The 27,997-nt window shown below is 50.1% G+C and overlaps 1 protein-coding gene across 1 annotated transcript; it reads right to left on the bottom strand.

Moving 5' to 3' along the window:
- Window positions 1-325: 325 nt before the first annotated feature.
- Window positions 326-27,992, bottom strand: LOC144605057 (proline and serine-rich protein 2-like). The gene is made up of 4 exons (XM_078420102.1): window positions 27,609-27,992; window positions 5,675-5,873; window positions 3,321-3,558; window positions 326-1,933 (listed from the first exon to the last, which is right to left on the bottom strand). The coding sequence occupies exons 2-4, from the start codon at window positions 5,798-5,800 to the stop codon at window positions 723-725; spliced, it is 1,575 nt and encodes a 524-aa protein (XP_078276228.1). The 5' UTR covers window positions 5,801-5,873; window positions 27,609-27,992; the 3' UTR covers window positions 326-722.
- Between the last annotated feature and the right edge of the window lie 5 nt (window positions 27,993-27,997).

The following is a 27,997-nucleotide window of genomic DNA, read 5'->3' on the forward strand; positions in this document are numbered from 1 at the left end:
CTGTACCTCAGTACATGTGACAATAAACTAAACAGGAAACACCGCAAGCCAGCACACCCAACAAGCTGCATTTGTCCTGGTTAATGATGTTCCATTGGCTTCACCAAGACTGGCTTGGTTGTGCTGGAGTCCTGGTGGAATGCAGATTGGGCAAGTCAACCATCTTGTGGAGGTAGACACAGAGTGCTGGAGTAACTCAGCGGGTCAGGCAGCATCTCTGGAGAGGAGGAATGGGTGACGTTTCGGGACAATGTCCCGCCCCCTCCCCTGACATCAGACTGAAGAAGGGTCTCGACCCGAAACGTCACCCATTCCTTCTCTGCAGAGATGCTGCCTGACCCGCTGAGTTTCTCCAGCATCTTGTGTCTACCTTCGATGTAAACCAGCATCTGCAGGTGTTTTGCTACACATCTTGTTGAGGTCCTCTGCTCTTGAGCAGCGATGCAGCCTCCTGCAGGAATGCCCGATGGTAGAATCGGAAAGTGGCCATGGACCCATCTCTGTGAGGAACCCAACAGGGTTGGAAGGACTTGCAATCCCAACTCCTGGACCAAGCAAGCATCTCCAGTCAGTCAGTCAGTCTGAGGAAGGGTCTCGACCCGAAACGTCGCCCGTTCCTTCTCTCCAGAGATGCTGCCCAGTCTGTCCCGCTGAGTTACTCCAGTATTGTGTGTGTCTGTAGTCAGTCGGTCGGTGGGTCGGTGGGTCGGTGGGTCGGGGATTCACTGGGCCTCGTTGATCCTCAGCAGGCCCAGCTTCCGTAGCGCCTCTTTGCGGGATTCATCCGTGGACCCGCGGCCAGAGAACTGGACGGTGATTCCCTGCGGCCGGAATCCCGACGGCTTTTGGAAGGAGCGGGCGCGCTGCACGGCGGGGGGTTTGGGAGAGTCCATCATCTGAGGGGCCGGTCTGGTGCTGGGCACACGGGTGGGGGGTGGGAGATGGGCAGGGGGTGGGAGATGGGCAGGAGGTGGGAGATGGGCAGGAGGTGAGAGAGGGTGAGGGGGTGGGAGATGGGCGGGAGGTGGGAGATGGTGAGGGGGTGGGAGATGGTGAGGGGGTGGGAGATGGGCAGGAGGTGGGAGATGGGCAGGAGGTGAGAGAGGGCGAGGGGGTGGGAGATGGGCGGGAGGTGGGAGATGGTGAGGGGGTGGGAGATGGTGAGGGGGTGGGAGATGGGCGGGAAGTGGGAGATGGGCGGGAGGTGGGAGATGGTGAGCAGTCGGGGCCACTGCATGGACCTGCTGGGATGGAGCCACCCCACCAATCCTGACCGGCGATCTGAGGCCGTTGGACATCCTGTTGTCCGTCTGGTCCGCGGCCTGTTTGACGGGTGGCGGTGGTGAGACCGGCCCATGGGTGGGATTCACGAAGGAGAAGTTCCGTCTGGAGCTGGGGCTAGATCCTCTCAGCTGCTTCTCCTCAGACTCGATGGCCAAGAGACCGCCATCCCCCAGGTTGGCCAGCACCTGGGCCTTGCGATCCTGCACCTTGACCGCTGCCATGGTGATGGTGTTGTTGTGCTTGTTGGCCACGGAGATGCTGATGTTGGACGGCAGCCTCTGGACGTTTGGGTTTCTCAACGAGACCACCCTGGCCTGGAGGGGAGGGGACACACTGGGCGGCGGCTTCTCCTGGGGAGGGGGCTTCCGCTCCAATGGAGACGTGGGGTGTGGGACGCCATTCTCCACCCGCCCCTCTGCGATCTTCTGAGCGATGACCATGGGTGTTGGCACCGAGCCCGGCGGCTTGGTCTGGCTGCTGGACGCTCGGCCCCTCTCCACAGCGGGTTCCATAGCCCTCGCCATCTCAAAGCTACGTTGTTTCGGCACCCGCGGCGGGGGCAACGGTGGGGGCTGGCTTTCCAGGGGCTTCACCACCCCCCACTGCTCACGGACCTCCTCCGCCTTACACCCTCCTCCATCTTCATCAGCTGCAAGGAAGAGAACACAAAGCAACCATTTAGAAGATGGGAAAAAACTGCAGGTGCTGGTCAAAATCAAAGGTCGACACGAAATGCTGGAGTAACTCAGCGGGTCAGGCAGCATCTCGGGAGAGAAGGAATGGGTGACGTTTCGGGTCCTGACCCGCTGAGTTATTCCAGCATTTGGTGTCTACCAAAAGATGGACTGACTTCAAAGTTGATTAGTGTAGGTGTCAGGGGTTACGGGGAGAAGGCAGGAGAATGGGGTTGGGAGGGAGAGATAGATCAGCCGTGATTGAATGGCGGAGTAGACCTGATGGGCCGAATGGCCTAATTCTGCTCGTGTAACTGATGCAGGTTTGTGGTTTAATTGGCTTCTGTAAAATGCCCCAAGTGTGTGGGATGGGAAACTGGGGTACCACAGAGCTTATGTGAACAGGACTCAGTGGGCCGAAGGGCCTGTTTCTACGCCGTATCTCTAAAACGTAAAGGTTGTATCGAGGGCCGACCAGACAAACAACAGCCAAGAAGGTGCAGCAATGCCTGGGCTTCCTGAGCAGACTGAGGCAATTCACCATTTGACTCTCACAAACCTCCACAGATGTACTGTAGAAAGCACACTGTCGAGTTGCACACAGCTTGGTCTGGGAACAGCTCTGCCCAAGAGCGCAAAACATTGCGGAGAGCCCAGTCCATCACACACACCACACTCCCCACCATTGTAGATGTAGCCCAGTCCATCACACACACCACACTCCCCACCATTGTAGATGTAGCCCAGTCCATCACACACACCACACTCGATGGGCCGAAAGGCCTAATTCTGCTCCTATCACATATAAGCTTAAGGTGAGGCAGTCTGCAGATTCTCGAACCCATAACCCAGGTTCAATCTGTGTGGGGAAAAAAACTGCAGATGCTGGTTTAAATCGAAGATAGACACAAAATGCTGGAGTAACTCAGCGGGTCAGGCAGCATCTCTAGAGAGAAGGAATGGGTAATGTTTTGGGTCAAGACCCTTCTTCAGATTGATGAAGGTCTCGACCCGAAACGTCACCCATTCCTTCTCTCCAGAGATACTGCCTGACCCGCTGAGTTACTCCAGCACTTTGTGTCTACCTTCATTCTGCGTGGAGTTAGTTTGCTGCCTGTGAGGAGTTTGTACCTCCCTGTGGCCACGTGGGTTTCCTCCCGGTTTAGTTTAGAGATACAGCGCAGAAACAGGCCCTTCGGCCCACTAGTGTAGATGGGCCAGCACAGGCAAGTTGGGCCGAAGAGCCTGTTTCCACACTGTATGACCCCATGACTATGAGGAAGAGCTAGAATGAATTCAGAGATTGAGCCTTGAAGCTGGTGAAACGTGTGGAACGGAGGAAAGTTTGGTCGTTTAACGCACCTGGACATATGTTGAGGTATCTCGGGATGGGCTTTGCAGGCAGGCGGTGAGTCGTCACTAAATCGATGATTTCTTCGCTGGTGGAGTTGGCCCTGGTCGGGGAGGAAGCATCTCTGCTCTTCACGCTGGAGATGGAGCTGTTGTCCTCAAAGTCGTCATTCAGGGAGTCCAGCGTGGTGTCGAAGAACAGAATGCACTCCTGCTCCTCGCGAGACAGGTAGCTGAGGAGCTCATCGTCCTGCACCGGGCAAAACACAACGATTAGACTACGCACCGAAAACCAGACACGTACAAAGTCAGACTACGCACCGAAAATCAGACCACGCACCGGGCAAAACACAACGGTTAGACTACGCACCGAAAACCAGACCACGTACAAAGTCAGACCACGCACAAAGTCAGACCACGTACAAAATCAGACTGCGAACAAAGTCAGACTACGAACAAAGTTAGACTACGCACAAAGTTCTGCAGCATGGTGGCGCAGCGGTAGAGTTGCTGCCTTACAGCGAATGCAGCGTCGGAGACTCAGGTTCGATCCTGACTACGGGTGCTGTCTGTACGGAGTTTGTACGTTCTCCCCGTGACCTGCGTGGGTTTTCTCCAAGATCTTCGGTTTCCTCCCACACTCCAAAGACGTGCAGGTACGTAGGTTAATTGGCTGGGCAAATGTTTTTAAAAATTGTCCCTAATGTGTGTAGGATAGTGTTAATGTGCGGGGATCGCTGGGCGGCGCGGAGCCGGTGGGCCGAAGGGCCTGTTTCCGCGCTGTATCTCTAAATCTAAAGATCTAAAAAATTAGACACGCAAAGTCAGTCACCCTTCACAAGGGCGAGAGTTCACGGATAAGTTTAGTCGAGAAATACAGCGCGGAAACAGGCCCTTCGGCCCACCGGGTCCACGCCGCCCAGTGATCCCCGCACACTAACACTATCCTACACACACTAGGGGCAATTTTTACATTTACCCAGTCAATTAACCAGTCAATTTTTACATTGATACCAAGCCGATTAACCTGTACTTCTTTGGAGTGTGGGAGGAAACCGAAGATCTCGGATTAAACCCACGCAGGTCATGGGGAGAACGTACAAACTCCGTACAGACAGCACCCGTAGTCGGGATGGAACCCGGGTCTCTGGCGCTGTGAGGCAGCAACTCTACCGCTGCGCCACCGTAAGCGTAAGGACGACGGTTTGCGGGACGACTGGAATTGGACACGTTAGAGGCAGGAAACATGTTCCCAATGTTGGGGGAGTCCAGAACCAGGGGCCACAGTTTAAGAATAAGGGGTAGGCCATTTAGAACGGAGACGAGGAAAAACTTTTTCACTCAGAGAGTTGTGAATCTGTGAAATTCTCTGCCTCAGAAGGCAGTGGAGGCCAATTCTCTGAATGCATTCAAGAGAGAGCTAGATAGAGCTCTTAAGGATAGCGGAGTCAGGGGGTATGGGGAGAAGGCAGGAACGGGGTACTGATTGAGAATGATCAGCCATGATCACATTGAATGATGGTGCTGGCTCGAAGGGCCAAATGGCCTCCTCCTGCACCTATTGTCTATTGACTGGAATGGAGATGACAGCTGCAAACGGGCCTTTATGGCCAACTGCAGCCTGGATTGGGAAACGGAGCCAAAACCTGGCGACTCTTGTACTCAGAGAGCTGTTTCTATGCATTGTGTACCTAACCGTGGATCGTACCTATGTATGACAATAATCTTGGTATACGTGATGATAAAGAAACCATTCAACCATTGAAGGTCTCGTCCTGAAACGTCACCCATCCATGTTCCCCAGAGATTCTGCCTGACCCGCTGAGTTACTCCAGCACTCTGTGAAACGTCACCTATCCATGTTCTCCAGAGATGCTGCCTGACCCGCTGAATTACTCCAGCACGTTGTGTCTAACTTTGAAGCTTAGTTTAGTTTAGAAATACAGCGTGGATATCTCGTGACCTAATTCGGCTCCTGTGACTTATGAAGAAGTGTCCTGACCCAAAACGTCACCCATCCACCCCCTCCACAGATGCTGCCTGACCCGCTGAGTTCCTCCAGCACTTTGTGTTTGGCTGTGGATGGCAGCATGTTGGTCGGCGTGGGCACGTTGGGCTAAAGGGCCTGTTTCCACGCCTTATCACGCTGGTGATTATGACTCCATTTTAATCGGGGCATTTGTCCGTGGTTTGCCAGAAGAGTTTAGGAGCAAGGAGGTCCTACTGCAGTTGTTCAGGGCCCTGGTGAGTCCACACCTGGAGTACTGTGTGCAGTTTTGGTCTGCGTAGGTTGGCCAGGTTAACCCCGGGGTGGTGGGGCAGCCGTGTGAGGGGGGGTCGGAGGGGGCACGAGTGGGAACACTCACCGAGTCGGAGTTCCTGGACCTGGAGCTGAAGCCACTGTCCCCGTTGGCCTTCCGTTGCATCCTGTGTATCTTGGAGCTCGGAGAGCGGTCAAAGTTTAACTCTGCGTACAGATTCTCCATTGGCATCTCAGGCCGCTGCAGCGGCGGCGAAGGTAAGACCCTGTCTCCAGACGTGCCCCGTGCAGGGGAATGCACTGTTCTGGGGACGGAAGCAGAGGTGGAAGTTAAACCCTCAGCACACACACACACACACACGCGGGCGGGCGGGCAGGCGGGCGAGACCTTCCACAAGATGATTCTCTCCCCCGCTCAGGAAACCTTGCAGAGAGCAAAGAACAGCACAGAGAAAGACACACAATGCAACTCAGCGGGTCAGGCAGCATCTGTGGAGAACATGGATAGGTGACGTTTCACAGAGTGCTGGAGTAACTCAGCGGGTCAGGCAGCTTCTCTGGAGGGAAAGGATGGGCGATGTTTCAGGACGGTATCCTTCTTAATCATACAGCCTGGAAACAGGGCCTTCAGCCAAACTTTCCCATAGCGACCGAAATGCCCCGTCTCCACTGGTCCCAACCATGTGCCTGCAACATGCAGCATGTCCATACACCATATATCAGACAGCTGAGGAAATTCAGAGTGTCTCTGCGGATCCTTCAGTGCTTCTACTCTGGGGCTGTAGAGAGCATCTTGTCCGGCAACATCACAATCTGGTTTGGGAACAACTCTGCCCAGGACAGGATGGCCCTGCGGAGAGTAGTGCGTTCGGCTGAACGCACCATGGGAACTACACTCGCCCCCCTGCAGGACCTATACATCAGGAGGTGCAGATCCAGAGCCAGCAACATTATGGGGGACCCCTACCACCCCAGCAACGGACTGTTCCAGTTGCTATGGTCAGGCAAACGCCTCCGCTGTCAAGCTGTGAAAACTGAGAGGATGAGACGGAGTTTCTTCCCACAGGCCATCAGGACTGTTAACTCTCATATCACCAGGGACTCGTTTAATTTACTGTATTCATTTATGTTTTGTGTCAAAAAAAAATTTTTCTCTCCTGTTTGTAGTTTAGCACAATCTGCAGGTTTTCATTTCACTGCACATCTTGTATGTGACAAATAAACTTGACTTGACTTGATGTAAAAGGCTCAAATAAATCCAAGTGCCTGTCTAAAAGCCTCTTAAACACCACTATCGTATCTGCCACAACCCCCACCCCTGGCAGTGCGTTCCAGGCCCCCACCCCCCTTGGTGTAAAACAATACTTGTCCCGCACATCTCCTTTAAACGTTGCCCCTCGCACCTTAAAACTGTGCCCTCTGGTCTTTGGTTCAACTGATGTAACACCGCACCACCAGGCCCAACATCCCCTGAGAACCATAGCGAGGGGATAATTACTCTCAACAAGGTGATGAGTTAGGATAGGAGAAACTATAACACTCGAGGGCAATGCTTTATCACCACTAGTGTTGCCAACTGTCCCATATTAGCCGGGACATCCCGTATTTTGGGCCAAATTAGTTTGTCCCGTACGGGACCGCCCTTGTCCCGTATTAGTAGGGTTGCCAACTTCCTCACTCCCAAACACATTAGATTCCTCTCTCACTCTCCCCTTTAAAACCTCTTCACATAACTTAGTTTTTGACAGCTGTCCTGATATCTCTTTGTATTCACAGAATCAATGTTCATCAGCTCTTGGAGCAGAATTAGGCCATTCGTCCCATCAAGTCTACTCCGCCATTCAATCATGGCTGATCTATCTCTCCCTCCTCACCCCATTCTCCTGCCTTCTCCCCATAACCCCTGACACCCGTACTAATCAACTTTGAAGTCAGTCCATCTTTTGGTTGACACCAAATGCTGGAATAACTCAACGGGTTTTGTCTACGTATCTCTGTCTTAAAGATAATCCACTGACTATCCCCGGGATGGCGGGACTGTCATATGAGGAAAGATTGAAAAGACTGGGCTTGTATTCACTGGAGTTTAGATGAATGAGAGGGGATCTTACAGAAACATGTAAAATTATAAAGTGACTGGACAAGCTAGATGCAGGAAAAATTTCCCCAATGTTGGGCGAGTCCAGAACCAGGGGCCACACAGTCTTAGAATAAAGGGGAGGCCATTTAAAACTGAGGTGAGAAGAAACTTTTTCACCCAGAGAGTTGTGAATGTGTGGGATTCTCTGCCACAGAGGGCAGTGGAGGCCAATTCACTGGATGGATTTAAGAGAGAGTTAGATAGAGCTCTAGGGGCTAGTGGAATCAAGGGATATGGGGAGAAGGCAGGCACGGGTTACTGATTGTGGATGATCAGCCATGATCACAATGAATGGCGGTGCTGGCTCGATGGGCCGAATGGCCTCCTCCTGCACCTATTTTCTATGTTTCTGTGTTTCCTGTGTTTCTATGACTTGGCCTCCACAGCTGTCTGTGGCAATGAATTCCACAGATTCACCACCCTATGAATAAAGATCTTTAATCAGACTAAAGAAATTCCTCCTCATCTCCTTCCTAATACCCCTCTTCCCAATATTGGACAAAATGCTTTCAGATGAACCAGTTAAAATATCCAGGGCTGAGCTGGTATCTCTCCATCAAAAGAAAGCCCACATATAAGCTACAAGGTCATATTGACCAACTGAACATCAAAACCAGTCAACTAGTACAACGCACAGACTTTCACACAGCAGCTGAATTTTACTCTGCAGATGCTGGTTAAAATCGAAGGTAGACACAAAATGCTGAAGTAACTAAGCGGGTCAGGCAGCATCTCAGGAGAGAAGGAATGGGTGACATTTCAGGTCGACACCCTCTGGATGGCTTGATTGTAATCATGAAAACTGTAGTTCAGTCTAGTTTATTGTCACGTGTACCGAGGTACAGTGACAATAAACAATACGCTTTTGTTGCGCGCTAACCAGTCAGCGGAAAGACAACACATGGTTACAATCGAGCCGTCCACAGTGTACAGATTCAGGATAAAAATAATGACGTTTAGTGCAAGGTAAAGCCAACAACGTCCGATCAAGGATAGTCCGAGGGTCACCAATGAGGTAGATAGTAGTTCAGCACTGCTCTCTGGTTGTGGTAGGATGGTTCAGTTGCCTGATAACAGCCGGGAAGAAACTGTCCCTGAATCTGGAGGTGTGCGTTTTCACACTTCTGTGCCTCTTGCCCGATGGGAGAGGGGAGAAGAGGGAGTGGCCGGGGTGAGACTGGTCCTTGATTATGCTGCTGGCCTTGCCGAGGCAGCGCGAGGTGTAGATGGAGTCGGTGGAAGGGAGGTTGGTTTGTGCGATGGTCTGGGCTGCTGGCCTTGCCGAGGCAGCGTGAGGTGTAGATGGAGTCGGTGGAAGGGAGGTTGATTTGTGTGATGGTCTGGGCTGCGTCCACAATTCGCTGCGATTTCCTGCAAAGTCTTTTCGCTGACTGGAGAGCACATGACAAAAACCTTTTCAATACCTTGGTACAGGTGACAATGATAAACTAAACTAAACCTTTGATGAAACCGTGAGCTAAATATTGCTGACAGGATAACCTTATAACATTTAACATTACGTGAAGTTTCACTGTTAATTTTTCCAATCTTCATTGCCCATCATTTGCCAGTTTTAGTTTAGTTTAGAGATACAGCCTGGAAAGAGGCCATTCGGCCCACCGAGTCCGTGCCGACCACCGTACACTAACACTATCCTGCACACACCAGGGCAACCAATTATTCTGCAAACCTGCACGTCTTTGGAGTGTGGGAGGAAACCGAAGCACCCGGAGAAAACCGACGTGGTCACGGAGAGAACGTACAAACTCCGCACAGACAGCACCCGTGGTCAGGATGGAACCCGGGTCTCTGGCGCTGTGAGGCAGCAACTCTACCGCTGAGCCACCGTGCCACCCCTAGTTTAGAGATACATCATGGAAACAGGCCCTTCGGTCCACTGAGTCCACGCCGACCACTTTCTCATCCACTCCCTGCACACTAGTGTCGGGACCTAAACTGTCGGGGCCTACAGTGTCCGGGCCTACAGCGTCCGGGCCTAATACAGGACAAGGGCGGTCCCATACGAGACAAACCAATTTAGCACGGAATACAGGATGTCCCGGCTAATACGCGACAGTTGGCAACCGTAGAGACAACTCACACACACATCCACACGCACACACAGAATGTAAATTCATACACACACCGTACACTTCATTCAACAAAGTTATTTATTTGACTATCGTGCAATGAAATGCATAACCTTCAATCTGGCACCTTAGGCCTGAAATGCTTAATATTATAATTACACCTCTGGGTGAATAAACCATAATTATTTCAACAATCCAAGAGCCCAGATCTACTTAATCTAACATAACAAACCGCTAGGGCTGAAACGATTTAAAACCGGAATCCAGGTCACCACACCCAGTGTTCAGTCGGCCAGTTAACTAAGAGTTGCTTTCTTTGAGGCGTTCTAATGCCCTGGAGTGCACCAATTACCAGCAAAGCACCATTCCTAATCCTCCAACCTACCTCATTGCACACCTTGCACTTTTTATTTTATCTGCGCTTTCTTTGCAGCTATGACGCCGTAACACTACATTAGGTTTAGTTTAAAAGACAGTATCCGGGCCTACTGCGGCCCCCGGGCCTACAGTGTCCGGGCCTACAGTGTCCGGGCCTACAGTGCCTGGGCCTACACTGTCTGGGCCCACAGCGCGCCCCCCCCTCCCCCAGGGCTTAATACGGGACAAGAGTGGTCCCGTAAGGGACAAACCCAATTTAGCCCACAATACGGGATGTCCCGGCTAATACGGGACAGTTGGCAACCCTTCCCTCTCACCTTCAAGCTGTGCCCTCTAGTCCTGGCCATTTCCACCCTGGGGGCAAGGGTTGTGACTAATGAGTACCCTGGATAAGCATCTTTAAGATAAGCTAGACATTCACAGCTGGTGTGAAATCCACTTCCATCGATGAAGAGTTATGGCTTTGTGATGGGACAAACAAGCTTATCTCATCTCCCACATAAACCGCAGCACCTGCACAAACAGGTATTCCAGGCTCAGAGGAGAACGTTTCCTTTATTTTTTATATTCAACAGCAAGAGTAAACCTCAACCACAATGGCGCGGCACAATGGCGCGGTGGGTAGAGCCTCTGTCGTACCACGCCGGAGACCCGGGTTCCATCCTGACCTTGGGTGCTGTCTGTGTGGAGTTTGCACGCTCTCCCGGTGACCGCGTGGGTTCCCTCCGGGTGCTCCGGTTTCCTCCCACATCCCTAAGACGTGCGGGTTTGTGGGTTAATCGGCCCCTCTGTAAATTGTCCCCTAGTGTGTAGGGAGTGGATGAGAAAGTGGGATAACATGGAACTAGTGTGAATGGGGGATCGATGGTCAGCATGGACTCGGTGGGCCGAAGGGCCTGTTTCTTTCCTTCAATTCAATTCAATTCAATTGTGAGGTGTTGCACTTTGGGAGGCCAAATGCCTTATCGCGAAACAAAACTATACTAAACAGAGATCGGGGCTTACACAAAAGCATTGTGTTAATGAATTTAAAGCAACATCATAGTCATTTATTGGATTCGATTCCACACTGCACAGTACAAAGATACACACAGGGTGCTGGAGTAACTCAGCGGGTCAGGCAGCATCTGTGGAGGACATGGATAGGTGACGTTTCACAGAGTGCTGGAGTAACTCAGCGGGTCAGGCAGCATCTGTGGAAAAGATGGATAGGTGACGTTTCACAGAGTGCTGGAGTAACTCAGCAGGTCAGGCAGCATCTGTGGAGGACATGGATAGGTGACGTTTCACAGAGTGCTGGAGTAACTCAGCAGGTCAGGCAGCATCTGTGGAGGACATGGATAGGTGACGTTTCACAGAGTGCTGGAGTAACTCAGCAGGTCAGGCAGCATCTGTGGAGGACATGGATAGGTGACGTTTCACAGAGTGCTGGAGTAACTCAGCAGGTCAGGCAGCATCTGTGGAGGACATGGATAGGTGACGTTTCACAGAGTGCTGGAGTAACTCAGCAGGTCAGGCAGCATCTGTGGAGAAGATGGATTTCAGGTCGGGACTCCTGTACAGACTGAAGGGTCTGTTTCGGCATTGTATCTCCAAGGTCTAAAGTGAAGAAAGATATCTTCCTGACCTGATTAATTCAGGAGTGGTGCATCACGAGTTCCCTCCCTTGACAAAACAAAAGAGATTTTGTTGGGTGCAGCCACCAAGCCTTGTTGAGAAACCAGAACAATAGACCATCGTCACACCTGTGTTGACTCAGAGAGTCACCCTGCCTACATCAGGCTCAGAAACTAATGCGTCACTCTGCAGATGCAAGGAACTACAGGGGCTAAAGACACAAAGTGAAGGCGGAACGCTATGGTGGCGCAGCGGTAGAGTTACCGCCTTACAGCCAATGCAGCGCCAGAGACCCGGGTTCCATCCCGACTACGGGCGCTGTCTGTACGGAGTTTGTACGTTCTCCGCGTGACCTGCGTGGGTTTTCTCAGAGATCTTTGGTTCCCTCCCACACTCCAAAGACATATAGGTTTGTAGGTTAATTGGCTTGGTAAATGTAAAAATTGTCGCTAGTGTGTGAAGGATTGTGTTAGTGTGCGGGGATCGCTGGTCGGTGCGGACTCGGTGGGCCGAAGGGCCTGTTTCCACGTTGTATCTCTAAACTAAACTCAGCTCAACGGGTCAGCTTGGAGTCTCAAAGTCACACACTACTGAAACAGGCCCTTTGGCCCATCTTCCCCGTGCAGATCAACATGTCCTATCCATGCCGGGGCAGTCAATATCTCTGGAGGACATGCATAGGTGACATTTCAAGTTGGGACCCTTCTTCAGACTAGAGAAAGGCCCCGATTCGAAACGACACCTATCCATGTTCTCCAGAGATGCTGCTATAGTGTGAGACAGCATGGAAACAGGCCCTTCAGCCCAACTTGCCCACATCGACCAACATGCCCCATCTACACTAGTCCCACCTGCCTGCGTTTGGCCCAGATCCCTCTAAACCTGTCCTATCCATGTACCTGTCCAAATGTTTCTTCAACATTACGATAGTCCCAGTCCTCAACTACCTCCTCCGGCAGCTCGTTCCATACACCCACCACCACTCTTTGTGAAATAGTTGCCCCTCAGGTTCCTGTTAAATCTTTCCGGCCTGACCCATAAACCTACATCCTCTGGTTCTTGACTCACTGAGTTACTCCGTGAATCGTCGCCTTGTCGCGGTGGAGAAGCTCGTGTGGTCCTGAGATCCTGAGAGCGATGCCGTCTGGAGCTACGCTCCTGGTAGGGTCACCCATGGCGGTAAGGTCGAAGGGGGGGGGAGGTCCCTGACAAAGAGCGATCCAACCGAGACCTCAATGGTGGAACAGGCGGAGGGAGGATGATGGCTGACTTTAGTGGGGCATCACAACGGCTGGGAAGGCGGATGGATGAAGGCTGCGGCAGAAAAGGGTCCCCGGTCATCTTGGACTCCACGCCACTGGATCCTGACCCAGATCTGTCAAGGACCGTGTGGTGGCTGTCTGTGCACCAGTCTCCCCACGTTAAACAAAGTCACGCACAGGCGTCCGACCCTATGGAGAGGACAGTCACACTCGCTTCCAGTGACCGCCGATGATGGTGATGACTAGCACCTTGTGACTACTTGAATTTAATTCACATGGATGCTCTGGATAACTCACGTGAAGCTCTTGCAGTAAGCAGCCCAACCTGTTGAGCAACTCTTCCTTCTGACGTACGGGTCTTGTTTTATTATTGTCACATGTACCGAGATACAGTGGAAAGCTTTTGTTTGTGTGGTATTAATCAGATCAGATAATACTGTACCCGAGCAAACAAGGAACTACAAACAAGGAACTACAGACAAGGACACAGGGTGCTGGAGTAACTCAGCGGGTCAGGCAGCATCTCTGGAGAAGGAATGCGTGACGTTTCGGTTTGAGATCTTTCTTCAGATGGCAGAGAGAAAAATGATTGGTGGCGTCAGGGCCTGGTTCAGCAACTCGAACGCCCATGAACAAAGTAGACTACAGAGAGTGGTGGACACTGCCTGGTCCATCACACACTGACCTCCCCACCATCGAAGGCCCATCACACACTGACCTCCCCACCATCGAAGGGATCTACAGGAGGTGCTGCCTCAAAAAGGCAGCCAGCATCATCAGAGACCCACACCAGCCTGGCCACACTCTCACTGACCCACACCAGCCTGGCCACACTCTCACTGACCCACACCACCCTGGCCACACTCTCACTGACCCACACCACCCTGGCCACACTCTCATCTCGCTGCTACCATGGGGAGGAAGGTACAGGAGCCTGAAAACCGTGACCTCCAGGTTCAAGAACAGCTTCTTCCCAACAACCATCAGGCTTTTGAACACTACACAACACACGAACCTCAACTATGAACGTCTATGGATCTGGTTGCATTAGGAGTTTGTTGGGCTTTTTTTGCACTGGTACTGGGGGTGCCATTTTAATGATTGTTTTGTTTATTGTGAATTATCTCATATCATTGCCTGTACAGGTCTGTTATGCTGCTGGAAGTAGGAATGTCATTGTTCTGTTGTTCGTACGTACGACAATGAAACACACTTGCCTTGAAGAGTGAGGAGGGGCAGCTTGAAAGTGTGGGTCACAGAGACAGGCACAAGGAGAATTAGGACTGTACGTATGCACAGCGGAAGGTGACCAGGTCAGTTTAATAGTTTAATAGTCTGAAGAAGGGTCTCGACCCAAAACATCACCCATTCCTTCTCTGCAGAGGTGCTGCCTGACCCGGTATTCTAGTCCTCTTGAAATAAATTTGCTTTTGCCTTGTTATTGTACAAATTTGTGCCAAATTCCTTCAGAGACTACTCATCCAAATTATTCCACAGTCCGTAAAGTCTTTGGGACACTTTGATGTTGTGATAAACCCTGTACTTTACCACAGCGAACTTTAATTTGAAAGGAGTGCAGGAGTAAAAGTTGATTGTGTTATTAAAGTGCAGTCAGGGTTGCCAACCGTCCCGTATTTTGGGCTAAATTAGTTTGTCCCCTTACGGGACCGCCCTTGTCCCGTATTAGTAGGGTTGCCAACTTCCTCACTCCCAAATACGGGACAAAGGGTGACGTCACCGCCCCGCGCCCCACGTGACCTCGCTCAGCCAGCGGCCACGTGCTCCCACTCCACCAATGGCGGCCGCCCGGGCCGGGAGCACGTGGCCGCTGACTGGGTGAGGTCACGTGGGGCGCGGGGCGGTGACATCACCCTTTCTCCCGTATTTGGGAGTCAGGACGTTGGCAACCCTAAGTGCAGTAGACGCACAAAATTAATTGTTAAAATGCACCGATAACTCCGACCTCGAAATGATGACACTGGAAAGTTAATAAAAGACTAAAGGAACATCGTTTGATACCGCTAATCACAGACACAAATAGAAGGGATTATAAACCAATAAATCCTGTAACAATATCAGGTTTAGTTTAGTTTAGAGATACAGCGCAGAGATTGATGGCCCACCGAGTCCGCACAGACCAGCCATCACAGACCAGCCATCACCGCACATCAACACTGTCATACACTAGGGACAATTTGTTTACATGTACACCAAGCCAATTAACCTCCAAACCTGTATGTCTTTGGAGTGTGGGAGGGAACCAGTTTAGAGATAAAATGGGGAAACAGGCCCTTCGGCCCACCGAGTCTGCCCCGACCCACGATCCCTGCACACTAACACTATCCTACACACACTAGGGACAATTTTTACATTTACCCAGCCATTTAACCTGCAAGCCTGCACGTCTTTGGAGCGTGGGAGGAAACGGAAGATCTCGGAGAAAACCCACGCAGGTCACGGGGAGAACGTACAAACTCCGTACAGACGGCGCCCGTAGTCAGGATGAAACCCGGGTCTTTGGTTCTGTGAGGCAGCAACTCAACCGCCGTGCCACCGTGCAGAAAACCTGTCAGATCTAAACAGGTCTGATAGCTCTGTAATCGAGTCTTGTTGAATCATTCTCAACGGAAGTGGAAATAAAAATGTTTATCACCTTGATCGTAAACAGTTGAGACATTATGGAAGGGCCGTTTGGTGGGAAAATTAATGGAAAAGATACTTAGGGACAATATATACAATTATTTGGATAATCAAGGCCTGATTAGAAACAGTCAACATGGATTTGTGCCTGGAAGGTCATGTTTGACTAATCTTCTTGAATTTTTTGAAGAGGTTACCAGGGAAATTGATAAGGGCAAGGCTGTGGATGTTGTCTATATGGACTTCAGTAAGGCATTTGACAAGGTTCCACATGGAAGGTTGATTAAGAAGGTTAAATCGTTGGGTATTAATAGTGAGGTTGCAAGATGGATTCAACAATGGCTGAATGGGAGATACCAGAGGGTAACGGTTGACAATTGTATGTCAGGTTGGAGGCCAGTGTCTAGTGGAGTGCCCCAAGGATCTGTGTTGGGTCCACTGTTGTTTGTCATTTACATTAATGATCTGGATGATGGTGTGGCAAATTGGATTAGTAAATATGCAGATGATACTAAGATAGGTGGAGTAGTTGATAGTGAGGTAGATTTTCAGTCTACAGAGAGACTTGGGCCTTTTGGAAGGGTGGGCTGAAAGATGGCAGATGGAGTTTAATGCTGATAAGTGTGAGGTGCTGCATTTTGGTAGGACAAATCAAAATAGGACGTACAGGGTAAATGGTAGGGAATTGAGGAATGCAGTGGAACAGAGGGATCTGGGAATAACTGTGCATTGTTCCCTGAAGGTGGAATCTCATGTGGATAGGGTGGTGAAGAAGGCGTTTGGTATGCTTGCCTTTATAAATCAGAGCATCGAGTATAGAAGTTGGGATGTAATGTTGAAATTGTACAGGGCATTGGTGAGGCCGAATCTGGAGTATGGTGTGCAGTTCTGGTCGCCAAATTATAGGAAGGATGTCGACAAAATGGAGAGGGTACAGAGGAGATTTACTAGAATGTTGCCTGGGTTTCAGCATTTAAGCTACAGAGAGAGGTTGAACAGGTTGGGTCTTTATTCTTTGGAGCGTAGAAGGTTGAGGGGGGACTTGATAGAGGTTTTTAAAATTATGAGAGGGACGGACAGAGTTGACGTGGGTAGGCTTTTCCCTTTGAGAGTGGGGAAGATTCCAACAAGGGGACATAGCTTCAGAATTGAGGGACAAAGGTTTAGGGGTAACATGAGGGGGAACTTCTTTACTCAGAGGGTTGTGGCTGTATGGAATGGGCTTCCGGTGGAAGTGGTGGAGGCTGGCTCGATTTTATTATTTAAGAGTAAATTGGATAGGTATATGGATAGGAGGGGATTGGAGGGTTATGGTCTGAGTGCAGGTAGATGAGACTAGGTCAGGGAGAATGGTCGGCGTGGACTGGTAGGGCCGGACAGGCCTGTTTCCATGCTGTAGTTGTTATATGGTATATGTTATATGTTAAAGAACAAATGTGAAGAAACATGCCATTTATGTTAGAATTTAGTCCCGGGACTTCGATTGTTGAATTGCCATGTCTCCAATGACTCTTACAAACTCCCAACACACACACCACACTCCTCACCATTGTAGATGTAGCCCAGCCCATCACACACACCACACTCCCCACCATTGACTCCATCTACACTTCACGCTGCCTCGGGAGAGCAGCCGACACGATCAAAGACTTGTCCCACCCCCGTCATTCCTTCTCCCCGCTCCCGTCCGGCAGAAGGTACAGAAGCTTGAAAGTGCGCACCACCAGACTCAGGGACAGCTTCTTCCCCTCTGTTATCAGGCTTCTGAACGGCCCTTCCATAAGCTGGGGTACTGTCCGATTCACCTCTACCCCATTGCGGACATTGGACTTTGTCTGTGGAACTGATGCGCTACAATGCTGAGAACTATATTCTGCACTCTATATCTTCCCCTTTGCTCGACCTGTTGTACTTGAGTTTGACCTGATTGTATTTATGTATAATATTATCTGATCTATTTGGACAACACGCAGAACAAAGCCTTTCACTGTACCTCGGTACATGTGACAATAATGAACTTAAACCTAAAAGGGTGAAACAGAGATACCAATACTTTGCTTCAAACTGGTATCTTCGAGAGAAGATAGACACAAAATGCTGGAGTAACTCAGCAGGACAGGCAGCATCTCTGGAGAGAAGGAATGGCTGACGTTCAGGGTCGAGACCCTTCTTCAGACCGAGAGTCAGGGGAGGGAAACATAAAGATATGCAAGGGAAAGGTGTGAAAACACAGAATCAAAGGGTATGCTGCTAAGGAAATGTAGAATGGATCATTGTGAGGTGAGGGGAAAGTGACAACGAGGCACACAACTAATAACATTTAATCAGGAGCACGGTGAAACTAGTTGGAGAACTAGAGTGGGGAGGGATGGAGAGAGAGGGAAAGCAAGGGAAAGAAAAGTCAATGTTCATACCGCTGGGGTGTAAGCTGCCCAAACAAAATATGAGGTGCTGTTCCTCCAATTTGTGCTGGGCCTCACTCTGACAGTGGAGGAGGCCCAGGACAGAAAGGTCAGTGTGGGAATGGGCGGGGGAGTTAAAGTGCTGAGCCACCGGGAGATCAGGTAGGTTCAGGCAGACTGAGCAGAGGTGTTCAGCGAAACGATCGCCGGGCCTGCGCTTGGTCTCAATTCACAATAGGTGCAGGAGTAGGCCATTCGGCCCTTCGAGCCAGCACCGCCATTCAATGTGATCATGGCTGATCATTCTCAATCAGTACCCCGTTCCTGCTTTCTCCCCATACCCCCTGACTCCGCTATCTTTAAGAGCTCTATCTAGCTCTCTCTTGAATGCCAGAGTGGGTGTCCACAACTGGAACAGCGGATACAGTAGCTGAGGTTGGAGGAGGTGCAAGTGAACCTCTTAGATATCTTAGGGAGATTCTATTTAAATATATTTGTCGGTGCGTGAAACGTGGTGATGTTTGTGTACTGCCCAGGTGGGACCTGCTGCAGGATTTCACCGGGCTGTTGGCAAAACAAAGCATTTCGTGCACCTAGGTACATGTGAGAATAAAGTATCATTGGATCAAAGTCTCTTGGTGGAGTCTTTAACCCACAACTTCAGACCCAGACAAGAATGTCTGAACTGTGGCTGATTACAGGTCTGTAAATCACCACCAACTACTGTGTAATATTCACTGGCACGTCTGCACATGAAACATGATCTGTTTTGATTTTTTAATATTGTGGCTTTTGATTCCTTTGTATGTAAATCACTTTAAATTAATTCAATATGTGTAATCTTTCAGCACACTGTCTATAAAGACGTTAGGAGTTCACTATTGTATGCAATCTTCACAAATGTCTTTAGTCAGAGGGTGGTGAATCTGTGGAATTCATTGCCACAGACGGCTGTGGGGCCAAGTCAGTGGGTACTTTTAAGGCGGATGTCAGGGGTTATGGGGAGAAGGCAGGAGAATGGGGTTAGGAGGGAGAGATAGATCAGCCGTGATTGAATGGTGGAGTAGACTTGATGGGCCGAATGGCCTAATTCTGCTCATATCACTTATGACCTTATAACCAAATCCTCCCAGGTCCATTAGAAAGATAAACAAACCAGAACAGCCCAGGAAACGGTATACATTTTAGGCAAAGATAGCATGGTGAGAACTTGGAGGGAGTGCAGTGTAGGTTTACTAGGTTAATTCCCGGAATGGCGGGACTGTCATATGTTGAAAGACATGAGCGACTAGGCTTGTATACACTGGAATTTAGAAGGATGAGAGGAGATCTTATCGAAGCGTATAAGGTTATTAAGGGGTTGGACACGTTAGAGGCAGGAAACATGTTCCCAATGTTGGGGGAGTCCAGAACCAGGGGTCACAGTTTAAGAATAAGGGGTAGGCCATTTAGAACTGAGATGAGGAAAAACTTTTTCAGTCAGACAGTTGTAAATCTGTGGAATTCTCTGCCTCAGAAGGCAGTGGAGGCCAATTCTCTGAATGCATTCAACGGAGAGCTAGGATAGCAGGGATGCTCGGCACGTTCGTTGGTGACTTTGTCCTGCCAAACAACTCCCAGGATGTGGCTTGGACACGTACACAGGGTGGACAATGGGCGCACGCCCACACACGTGCTTTACGGGGAGGCTGCCAATGCTCGCAGACCAAGAGGAAGGCCCAAGTGGAATTGTCTGCCTCAGAAGGCAGTGGACGCCAATTCTCTGAATGCATTCAAGTGAAAGCTAGATAGAGCTCTTAAGGATAGCAGAGTCAGGGGGTATGGGGAGAAGGCAGGAACGGGGTACTGATTGAGAATGATCAGCCATGATCACATTGAATGGTGGTGCTGGCTCGAAGGGCCGAATGGGCCTCCTCCTGCACCTATTGTCTATTGTCTATTGTTAAAGCTCCGCTGCACTGACACAATTAAAGGGGACATGACAAGCTTCAGTGTCCACACTGACAACTGGGGAGCGGCTGCTGAGGACTGCGGAGGGTGGAGGAAGGACCTCCAGGCAGGCGTGAGACATCACCGCAGCATGTGGTTCACGACCCTGAGGCACAGGCACCAATGTGGCCAAAGACAGCAGCCACGGACAGGCTCCCCAGAACAACGACCAGAGAAGACCACACCTGTGGAAGGATCTGTCTGTCACGGACAGGCCCAGTCTCTCACACAACCAAACGTAATCACAGATGATAAACCCCCCTCTCCACGCAGGGCAACGCCGAGCCTCACCATCGCCTCCCGCAGATGGACGGATGCCTGAGGACCTGGACTTGCACCCGGTTCCCCCCTCCCCCACCCCTTCCACCTACATTCCTTCCTCTGGCTTCACAATTCACAGCTCCTCTGTCCTTATCACCCACCTTTAGTCTTCTCATCTCTGGCCCTTGTCCAACCACCTGCCTTTCCAAAACTCCCGAGACTGTAGACAGATTGGTATAAGAAAGTAACTGCAGATGCTGGTACAAATTGAATGTATTTATTCACAAAATGCTGGAGTAACTCAGCAGGTCAGGCAGTATCATTCCTTCTCTCCCGAGATGCTGCCTGACTCTCAGACTGAAGAAGGGTCTCGACCCGAAACGTCAATTATTCCTTTTCTCCAGAGATGCTGCCTGACCCGCTGAGTTACTCCAGCACTCTGTGAAACGTCACCTATCCATGTTCTCCAGAGATGTTGCCTGACTCGCTGAGTTGCTCCAGCACTCTGTGAAACGTCACCTATCCATGTTCTCCACAGATGCTGCCTGACCCGCTGAGTTACTCCAGCACTCTGTGAAACGTCACCTATCCATGTTCTCCACAGATGCTGCCTGACCCGCTGAGTTACTCCAGCACATTGAGTCAACATAGGTTTGACTTCAGTTGCAATTAACAAGTCCAGTGGGTGGAGAGACACACATTCCTGACATTCTTATGTATGTTCGTTATTTTTGATGGGCCCACCTCTTTCTACAGACAGCGTTTAAGAGCTCGGAGCCTACACCACTTAAATACTTTCCTTTGTAATGAAAGCCTAACGTCTGTCTGTCTGCCTGATGAAAGAACAAATCGTTTTCCAATTAAGTGGAGACACAAGACAGGGCAGATGTTGGTACCTTGAGCAAAACACAGAGTGCCGGAGTAACTCAGTGGGTCAGCGGGAATTTAGAAGACTGAGGGGGGATCTTATTGAAACATATAAAATTCTTAAGGGGTTGGAGAGGCTAGATGCGGGAAGATTGTTCCCGATGTTGGGGAAGTCCAGAACCAGGGGTCACAGCTTAAGGATAAAGGGGAAGTCTTTTAGGACCGAGATGAGAAAACATTTCTTCACACAGAGAGTGGCGAGTCTGTGGAATTCTCTGCCACAGAAGGTAGTTGAGGCCAGTTCATTGGCTATATTTAAGAGGGAGTTAGATGTGGCCCTTGTGGCTAAAGGGATCAGGGGGTATGGAGAGAAGGCAGGTACAGGTTACTGAGCTGGATGATCAGCCATGATCATATTGAATGGCGGTGCAGGCTCGAAGGGCCGAATGGCCTACTCCTGCACCTATTTTCTATGTTTCTATGTCAGGCAGCATCTCTGGAGAACATGGATAGGTGACGTTTTGAGTTGGGGCCCTTCTTCAAATCGAGTTACTCCAGCACTTTGTGTCTTTTTCCGCAAACCAGCATCAGCAGTTCTTTGTTCAAAGGCGATGGGTGGATACAGATGTGGAGGGGGATTCAATCAGCAAATGGGTGGAGAAAGTGACAAAGGCCAGATGTGCAAAGGAGACAAGCGTGAGTTAGATAAGTGGAAAGATTTAATAGGAACACAAGAGGCAACTTTTTCCATTAAGATGGTGCTGGGTGCATGGAACGAGCTGCCAGAGAAGGCAGGGACGATAACAGCATTTAAAAGATATCCGGACAGGTAAATGGATAGGAAAGGGCCAAATACAGGCAAATAGCTTAGATGTGGCATCTTGGTCATTCAGCATGGATGGGTTGGTCATTCAGCATAGTGGGTGTGGTTGCCAACTGTCCCGTATTAGCCGGGACATCCCATATTTTGGACTATATTGGTTTGTCCCGTATGGGACCGCCCTTGTCCCATATTAGGCCCGGGGGGCGTTGTAGGCCTGGATGCTGTAGGCCCAGATGCTGCAGGTCCGGGGGCCACAGTAGGCCAAGGGGACACTGTAGGCCCAGACGCTGCAGGCCCGGGGGCCACAGTAGGCCAAGGGGACACTAGGCCCGGACACTGCAGGTCCAGGGGCCACAGTAGGCAAAGGGGGCGCTGTAGGCCCAGACGCTGCAGGCCCGGGGGCCACAATAGGCCAAGGGGACACTAGGCCCGGACGCTGTAGGCCCAGATGCTGCAGGTCCGGGGGCCACAGTAGGCCAAGGGTACACTGTAGGCCCGGACAGTGTAGGCTAACGGAATGTGTTTGGGGAGCAGGGCCGAGTGTGTTCGCCTTCTATAGGTTGCCTAGCAACCCGCCTACCGGCCCGGACGGCCACCATTGGTGGAGCGGGAGCGCGTGGCCGCTGGCTGGGTGAGGTCACGTGGGGCGCGAGGCGGTGACGTCACCTTTTGTCCCGTATTTGGGAGTGAGGAAGTTGGCAACCCTAAGCATGACTCCATGACTGAAATGAGACGGGTGACGTGTGTGTGAAGCTGGAGGGACGGATATCATCAGTGAACTGTTGCAGCATAAATAACAACAACACAAAACATAAATATTCATGGCATTGCTCAAAGCTGCCTATGTGGCACCCAAAATTAAAATATCAATGGGGTTCTTAGATCTTGCAAGCAGGACTCTTCAAATGCGTACACAAGGAACTGCAGATGCTGGTTTACAAAAGAAGACAAAAAAGTGCTGGAGTAACTCAGCGGGTCAGGCAGCATCTCTAGAGAACGTGGATAGGTGACGTTTCGGGTCGGGACCCTTCTTCAGACTGATTGTAGTGGGTTGGGGGGGGGGAAGGAAAGAAAGCTGGAAGAGAGGTGGGGGCGGGACAAAGCCCGGGCGAGTGATAGGTGTATACAGGGGAGGGGTAGGGTTTCGCTGTTCCCCCACCTCCATGCACACCCATTGCTCCATCTTCCGTCCTCCCTCTTTCCCCTTCCACCTCCTCCTGCCGACCAACATGTCCCACCTGCCCACATTGGGCCCATATCCCTCTAAACTTGGCCCCCCAACTTCTGTACTCACCCCGGTCACTCCCTCTTCCCCTCTCTCCCATGAGGCAAGAGGTACAGATGTGTTTGGTGGGCCCAGTGTTGATGCCAGCCCCTTTTGTTCTTGGTTCTTGGTCCTCCAAAATATTCCAAATGGAATTTAAACTGGAGGTGGTGGAGTATGGACTGTCATTTGTTGAAAGACTGGAGCGACTAGGCTTGTATACACTGGAATTTAGAAGGATGAGAGGAGATCTTATCGAAACATATAAGATTATTAAGGGGTTGGACACGTTAGAGGCAGGAAACATGTTCCCAATGTTGGGGGAGTCCAGAACAAGGGGCTACAGTTTAAGAATAAGGAGTAGGCCATTTAGAACGGAGATGACGAAACACTTTTTCAGTCAGAGAGTAAGTTGTGAATCTGTGGAATTCTCTGCCTCAGAAGGCAGTGGAGGCCAATTCTCTGAATGCATTCAAGAGAGAGCTAGATAGAGCTCTTAAGGATAGCAGAGTCAGGGGGTATGGGGAGAAGGCAGGAACGGGGTACTGATTGAGAATGATCAGCCATGATCACATTGAATGGTGGTGCTGGCTCGAAGGGCCGAATGGCCTCCTCCTGCACCTATTGTCTATTGTCTAAGCAGGAAGGGCTTATTGGAGAAGAGCTGCCTTAAATATAGTTGCGTCTGGTTGAGTAACTACAGTAGGGTGAAGACTATTCCGTGCTTTCATTGTACGAGGGAAGAATAAATTGCTGTACATATTTGTCTTGGTAGCTGGTATCTCAGATTGAATCGAATGCCCTCGTCTGTTCCTGATAGGCTTGGGTTTGATGTGGTCATCTATGTCGAGCTGACCATTTATTATTTTGTAAAAACAGGTCAAACGGTGGGCTTTACGTCTGTCTAGGAGAGTGTTCCACCCCAATGAATTTAGAACCCTCTCACACGGTGGCACAACGGTAGAGTTGCTGCCTCACAGCGCCAGAGACCCAGGTTCCATCCCGACTACGGGCGCCGTCTGTATGGAGTTTGTACGTTCTCCCTGTGACCTGCGTGGGTTTTCTTCGAGATCTTTGGTTTTCTACCACACTCCAAAGACGTACAGATGTAGGTTAATTTATTTGGTGTATGTATAAATTGTCCCTAGTGTGTGTAGGATTGTGTTAGTGTGCGGGGATCGCTGGTCGGCACGGACTCGGTGGGCCGAAGGGCCTGTTTGTGCGCTGTATCTCTAAACTAAACACTACAGAGTCTCACGGTGGCAGTCTCTCTCCGCCACGCCCAAACAAACACCATTATATCTCAGGGCAAAACACGACAACTGAAACGTCACCTAGCCATGTTCTCCAGAGATGCTGCCTGACCCGCTGAGTTACTCCAGCACTCTGTGAAACGTCACCTAGCCATGTTCTCCAGAGATGCTGCCTGACCCGCTGAGTTACTCCAGCACTCTGTGAAACGTCACCTAGCCATGTTCTCCAGAGATGCTGCCTGACCCGCTGAGTTACTCCAGCACTCTGTGTCTTCCTTTGCCTATCCAAATGTTTCTTAAACTCCACTATCGTAACTGTCTCTATCACAACCCCTGACATAATAACGTTCCAAGCCCTTCGGCCCACCGAGACCGCGCCGACCAGCGATCCCCACACACGAACACTATCCTACACACACTGGGGACAATTTACAATTTTACCAAGCCAATAAGCCTATCCCTTCATTCTCTGCATGTCCAAGTGCCCATCCAAAAGCCTCTTATATCCGCCTCCACCACCATGCTGGCAGCATTTAAGAGGCTTTTAGATAGACATGGATATGCAGGTCTGCCCAAGACCCTAAGAAGGTACAGTAGCTTGAAAGCACACACCACCAGACTCAGGAACAGCATCTTCCCCTCTGTTTCTGAACGGCCCGTCCATAAGCTAGGGTAGTCCGATTCATTTGCATTATCCCCCTCACCTGTATCAAACTGCTACCTGCCCTCTCACCATTTCCAGCTCCCTTCCCATTGAGACCTAAAACGTCACCCATTCCTTCTCTCCAGAGATGCTGCCTGTCCCGCTGAGTTACTCCAGCTTTTTGTGTCTATCTTCGGTGTAAACCAGCATCTGCAGTTCCTTCCTACACTCTGGTTGAATAACTGATTTGACTGTGATACAGTACTGACAGAATGCATTAGCGATGCCCCTCTGCAAGGCACATTAACACAACACACCTTGAAGCAAAGCTAACAAATCAGGTCAAACCAGCAAATGATACCATGGTGTGTGTACCAAGGTGAATCATCATGATTCCACATAATAAATGTGCAATCTCATACCAATAAATGTCGCACCTTGGTAGCCTGATGAAGACTAACATGATCTGCTAGACAAAAAAAAAACAAAGTGCTGGAGTAACTCAGCGGGTCAGACAGCATCTGTGGAGAACATGGATAGGTGACGTTTCACAGAATGCTGGAGTAACTCAGCGGGTCAGGCAGCATCTGTGGAGAACATGGATAGGTGACGTTTCAGGTTGGGACAGTGTAAGCTAATGTGACACAAAGTGAAAATACTACAGTTATTGGAAATCCAAAGTAAATCCGGAAACTATTGAAACCTACTGTGGATGGCTTGATTGTAATCATGTATAGTCTTTCCAATGACTGGATAGCACGCAACAAAAGCTGTACCTCTGCACACAAGTTCATAAGTGATAGGAGCAGAATTAGGCCATTCGGCCCATCAAGTCCACTCCGCCATTCAATCACGGCTGATCTATCTCTCCCTCTCAACCCCATTCTCCTGCCTTCTCCCCATAACCCCTGACACCTGCACTAATCAAGATCTGTCAATCTCCACCTATTTTCTATGTTTTTATGAATTGATCAGCAGAGTATATCTAGGGCAGGTTAAACTGTGTGAACTTAAACACACTGACCCGCGACCCATCACATTTCCACTACATAGGATAGAGACGAAGAACGTGGATGAAGGAACTGCAGATGCTGGTCTACCCTGAAGGTAGACACAAAAGTGCTGGAGTATTAGGGGATTGGACACATTAGAGGCAGGAAACATGTTCCCAATGTTGGGGGAGTCCAGAACAAGGGGCCACAGTTTAAGAATAAGGGGTAGGCCATTTAGAATGGAGATGAGGAAGAACTTTTTCAGTCAGAGAGTGGTGAAGGTGTGGAATTCTCTGCCTCAGAAGGCAGTGGAGGCCAGTTCGTTGGATGCTTTCAAGAGAGAGCTGGATAGAGCTCTTAAGGATAGCGGAGTGAGGGGGTATGGGGAGAAGGCAGGAACGGGGTACTGATTGAGAGTGATCAGCCATGATCGCATTGAATGGCGGTGCTGGCTCGAAGGGCTGAATGGCCTACTCCTGCACCTATTGTCTATTGTCTATTGTATCTCAGTGGGTCAGGCAGCATCTCTGGAGAAAAAGGAATAGGTGACGTTTCAGGTCGAGACCCTTCTTCAGACTGAAGTCTCAAAACTTCAGAAACAATCACAATAATACTTTATTAGCCAATTTTTTTTGCAACATACGAGGAACTTCATTTGCCGTACAGTCATAACGATAAAAAGCATCAAAAGCAAAAGAACGGCTGATGCTGGTCAATATACACACACACACGTACACACACACACACACATACACACACACACACACGCACACACACACCTGAGCCGTTTTCTGAGAAGATATCCACAGATAATATCACCTCGAATTTCACGTTTGGGCAGAGGGAGGTTTACATTTTACACAATGAGTGAGTTTCCATAATAACCCGATCTAAACAACGGCTAAACATCCAGCATCGCAGTTTCAGTCTGAAGAAGGACCCAGAGAGGCAAAGAGTGTTTTATAGTCGTGTGTCCCAGATAGAACAACGAGATTCTTACTTGCAGCAGCACAACACAATATGCAAACATCGATGTGCACAGTAAACAATGTAATAAACGAGAACAAAAAAAGTCCTGACCCCGAAACACCACCCATCCATGTCCTCCACAGATGCTGCCTGACCCGCTGAGTTACTCCAGTGTCTATCCTTGAGATAAACCAGCGTCTGTAGGTCCTTGTTTCCACACTGTAGTGTCAAACCTTAAATCTGTTCAACGAGTTTAAAGACCTCTGCGTTACACTGGCTGGGAGATGCCAAAACGCGATTGCAATCCCACACTGTTGAAAGGTTGTTGTTACAGGTCGAAATTAAGGTTGTGGGGGTAGGTTGGGGGGGGGGGGGGGGGGTTAGGTTGGGGGGGGGGTAGGTTGGGTTGGGGAGAAAATCCGACCCGGGTTGAATGGAGAGTGTTTTTACCTGCAGTTCCTTAGGTTCTTGGAGCGATTGGAAACAGCCAATTCTCTCTGCAAGTGTATCCGAGCACTGTTGTATCGCTGAGTTACTCATTAATTTCCTCACTGGAGCGTCCTCTCATTTCCAGGCAACTGTAGATTTTTTTTTGTGGTCTCTCCCTCCCCCAGCACACACTTAAAGAGAGAGAGAGAGAGAGAGAGAAAGAGAAAGAGAGAGAAAGAGTGAGAGAGTAGAGGATGTCCACACACACAACTAGGACTGCAGTCTCTTGTACACAGGGCGTCTTTAGAGGCGGAGAACTTTTGAAATGGAATGGAAAAATATCTACCCTCTTTAAATGAGAGGTGATATCATCGTTAGCTGCGGTTGCAATGACTGAAAAGAGGGTGTGT

Source organism: Rhinoraja longicauda, chromosome 23 (genome assembly GCF_053455715.1).
Source record: "Rhinoraja longicauda isolate Sanriku21f chromosome 23, sRhiLon1.1, whole genome shotgun sequence".
Classification (NCBI taxonomy): domain Eukaryota; kingdom Metazoa; phylum Chordata; class Chondrichthyes; order Rajiformes; family Arhynchobatidae; genus Rhinoraja; species Rhinoraja longicauda.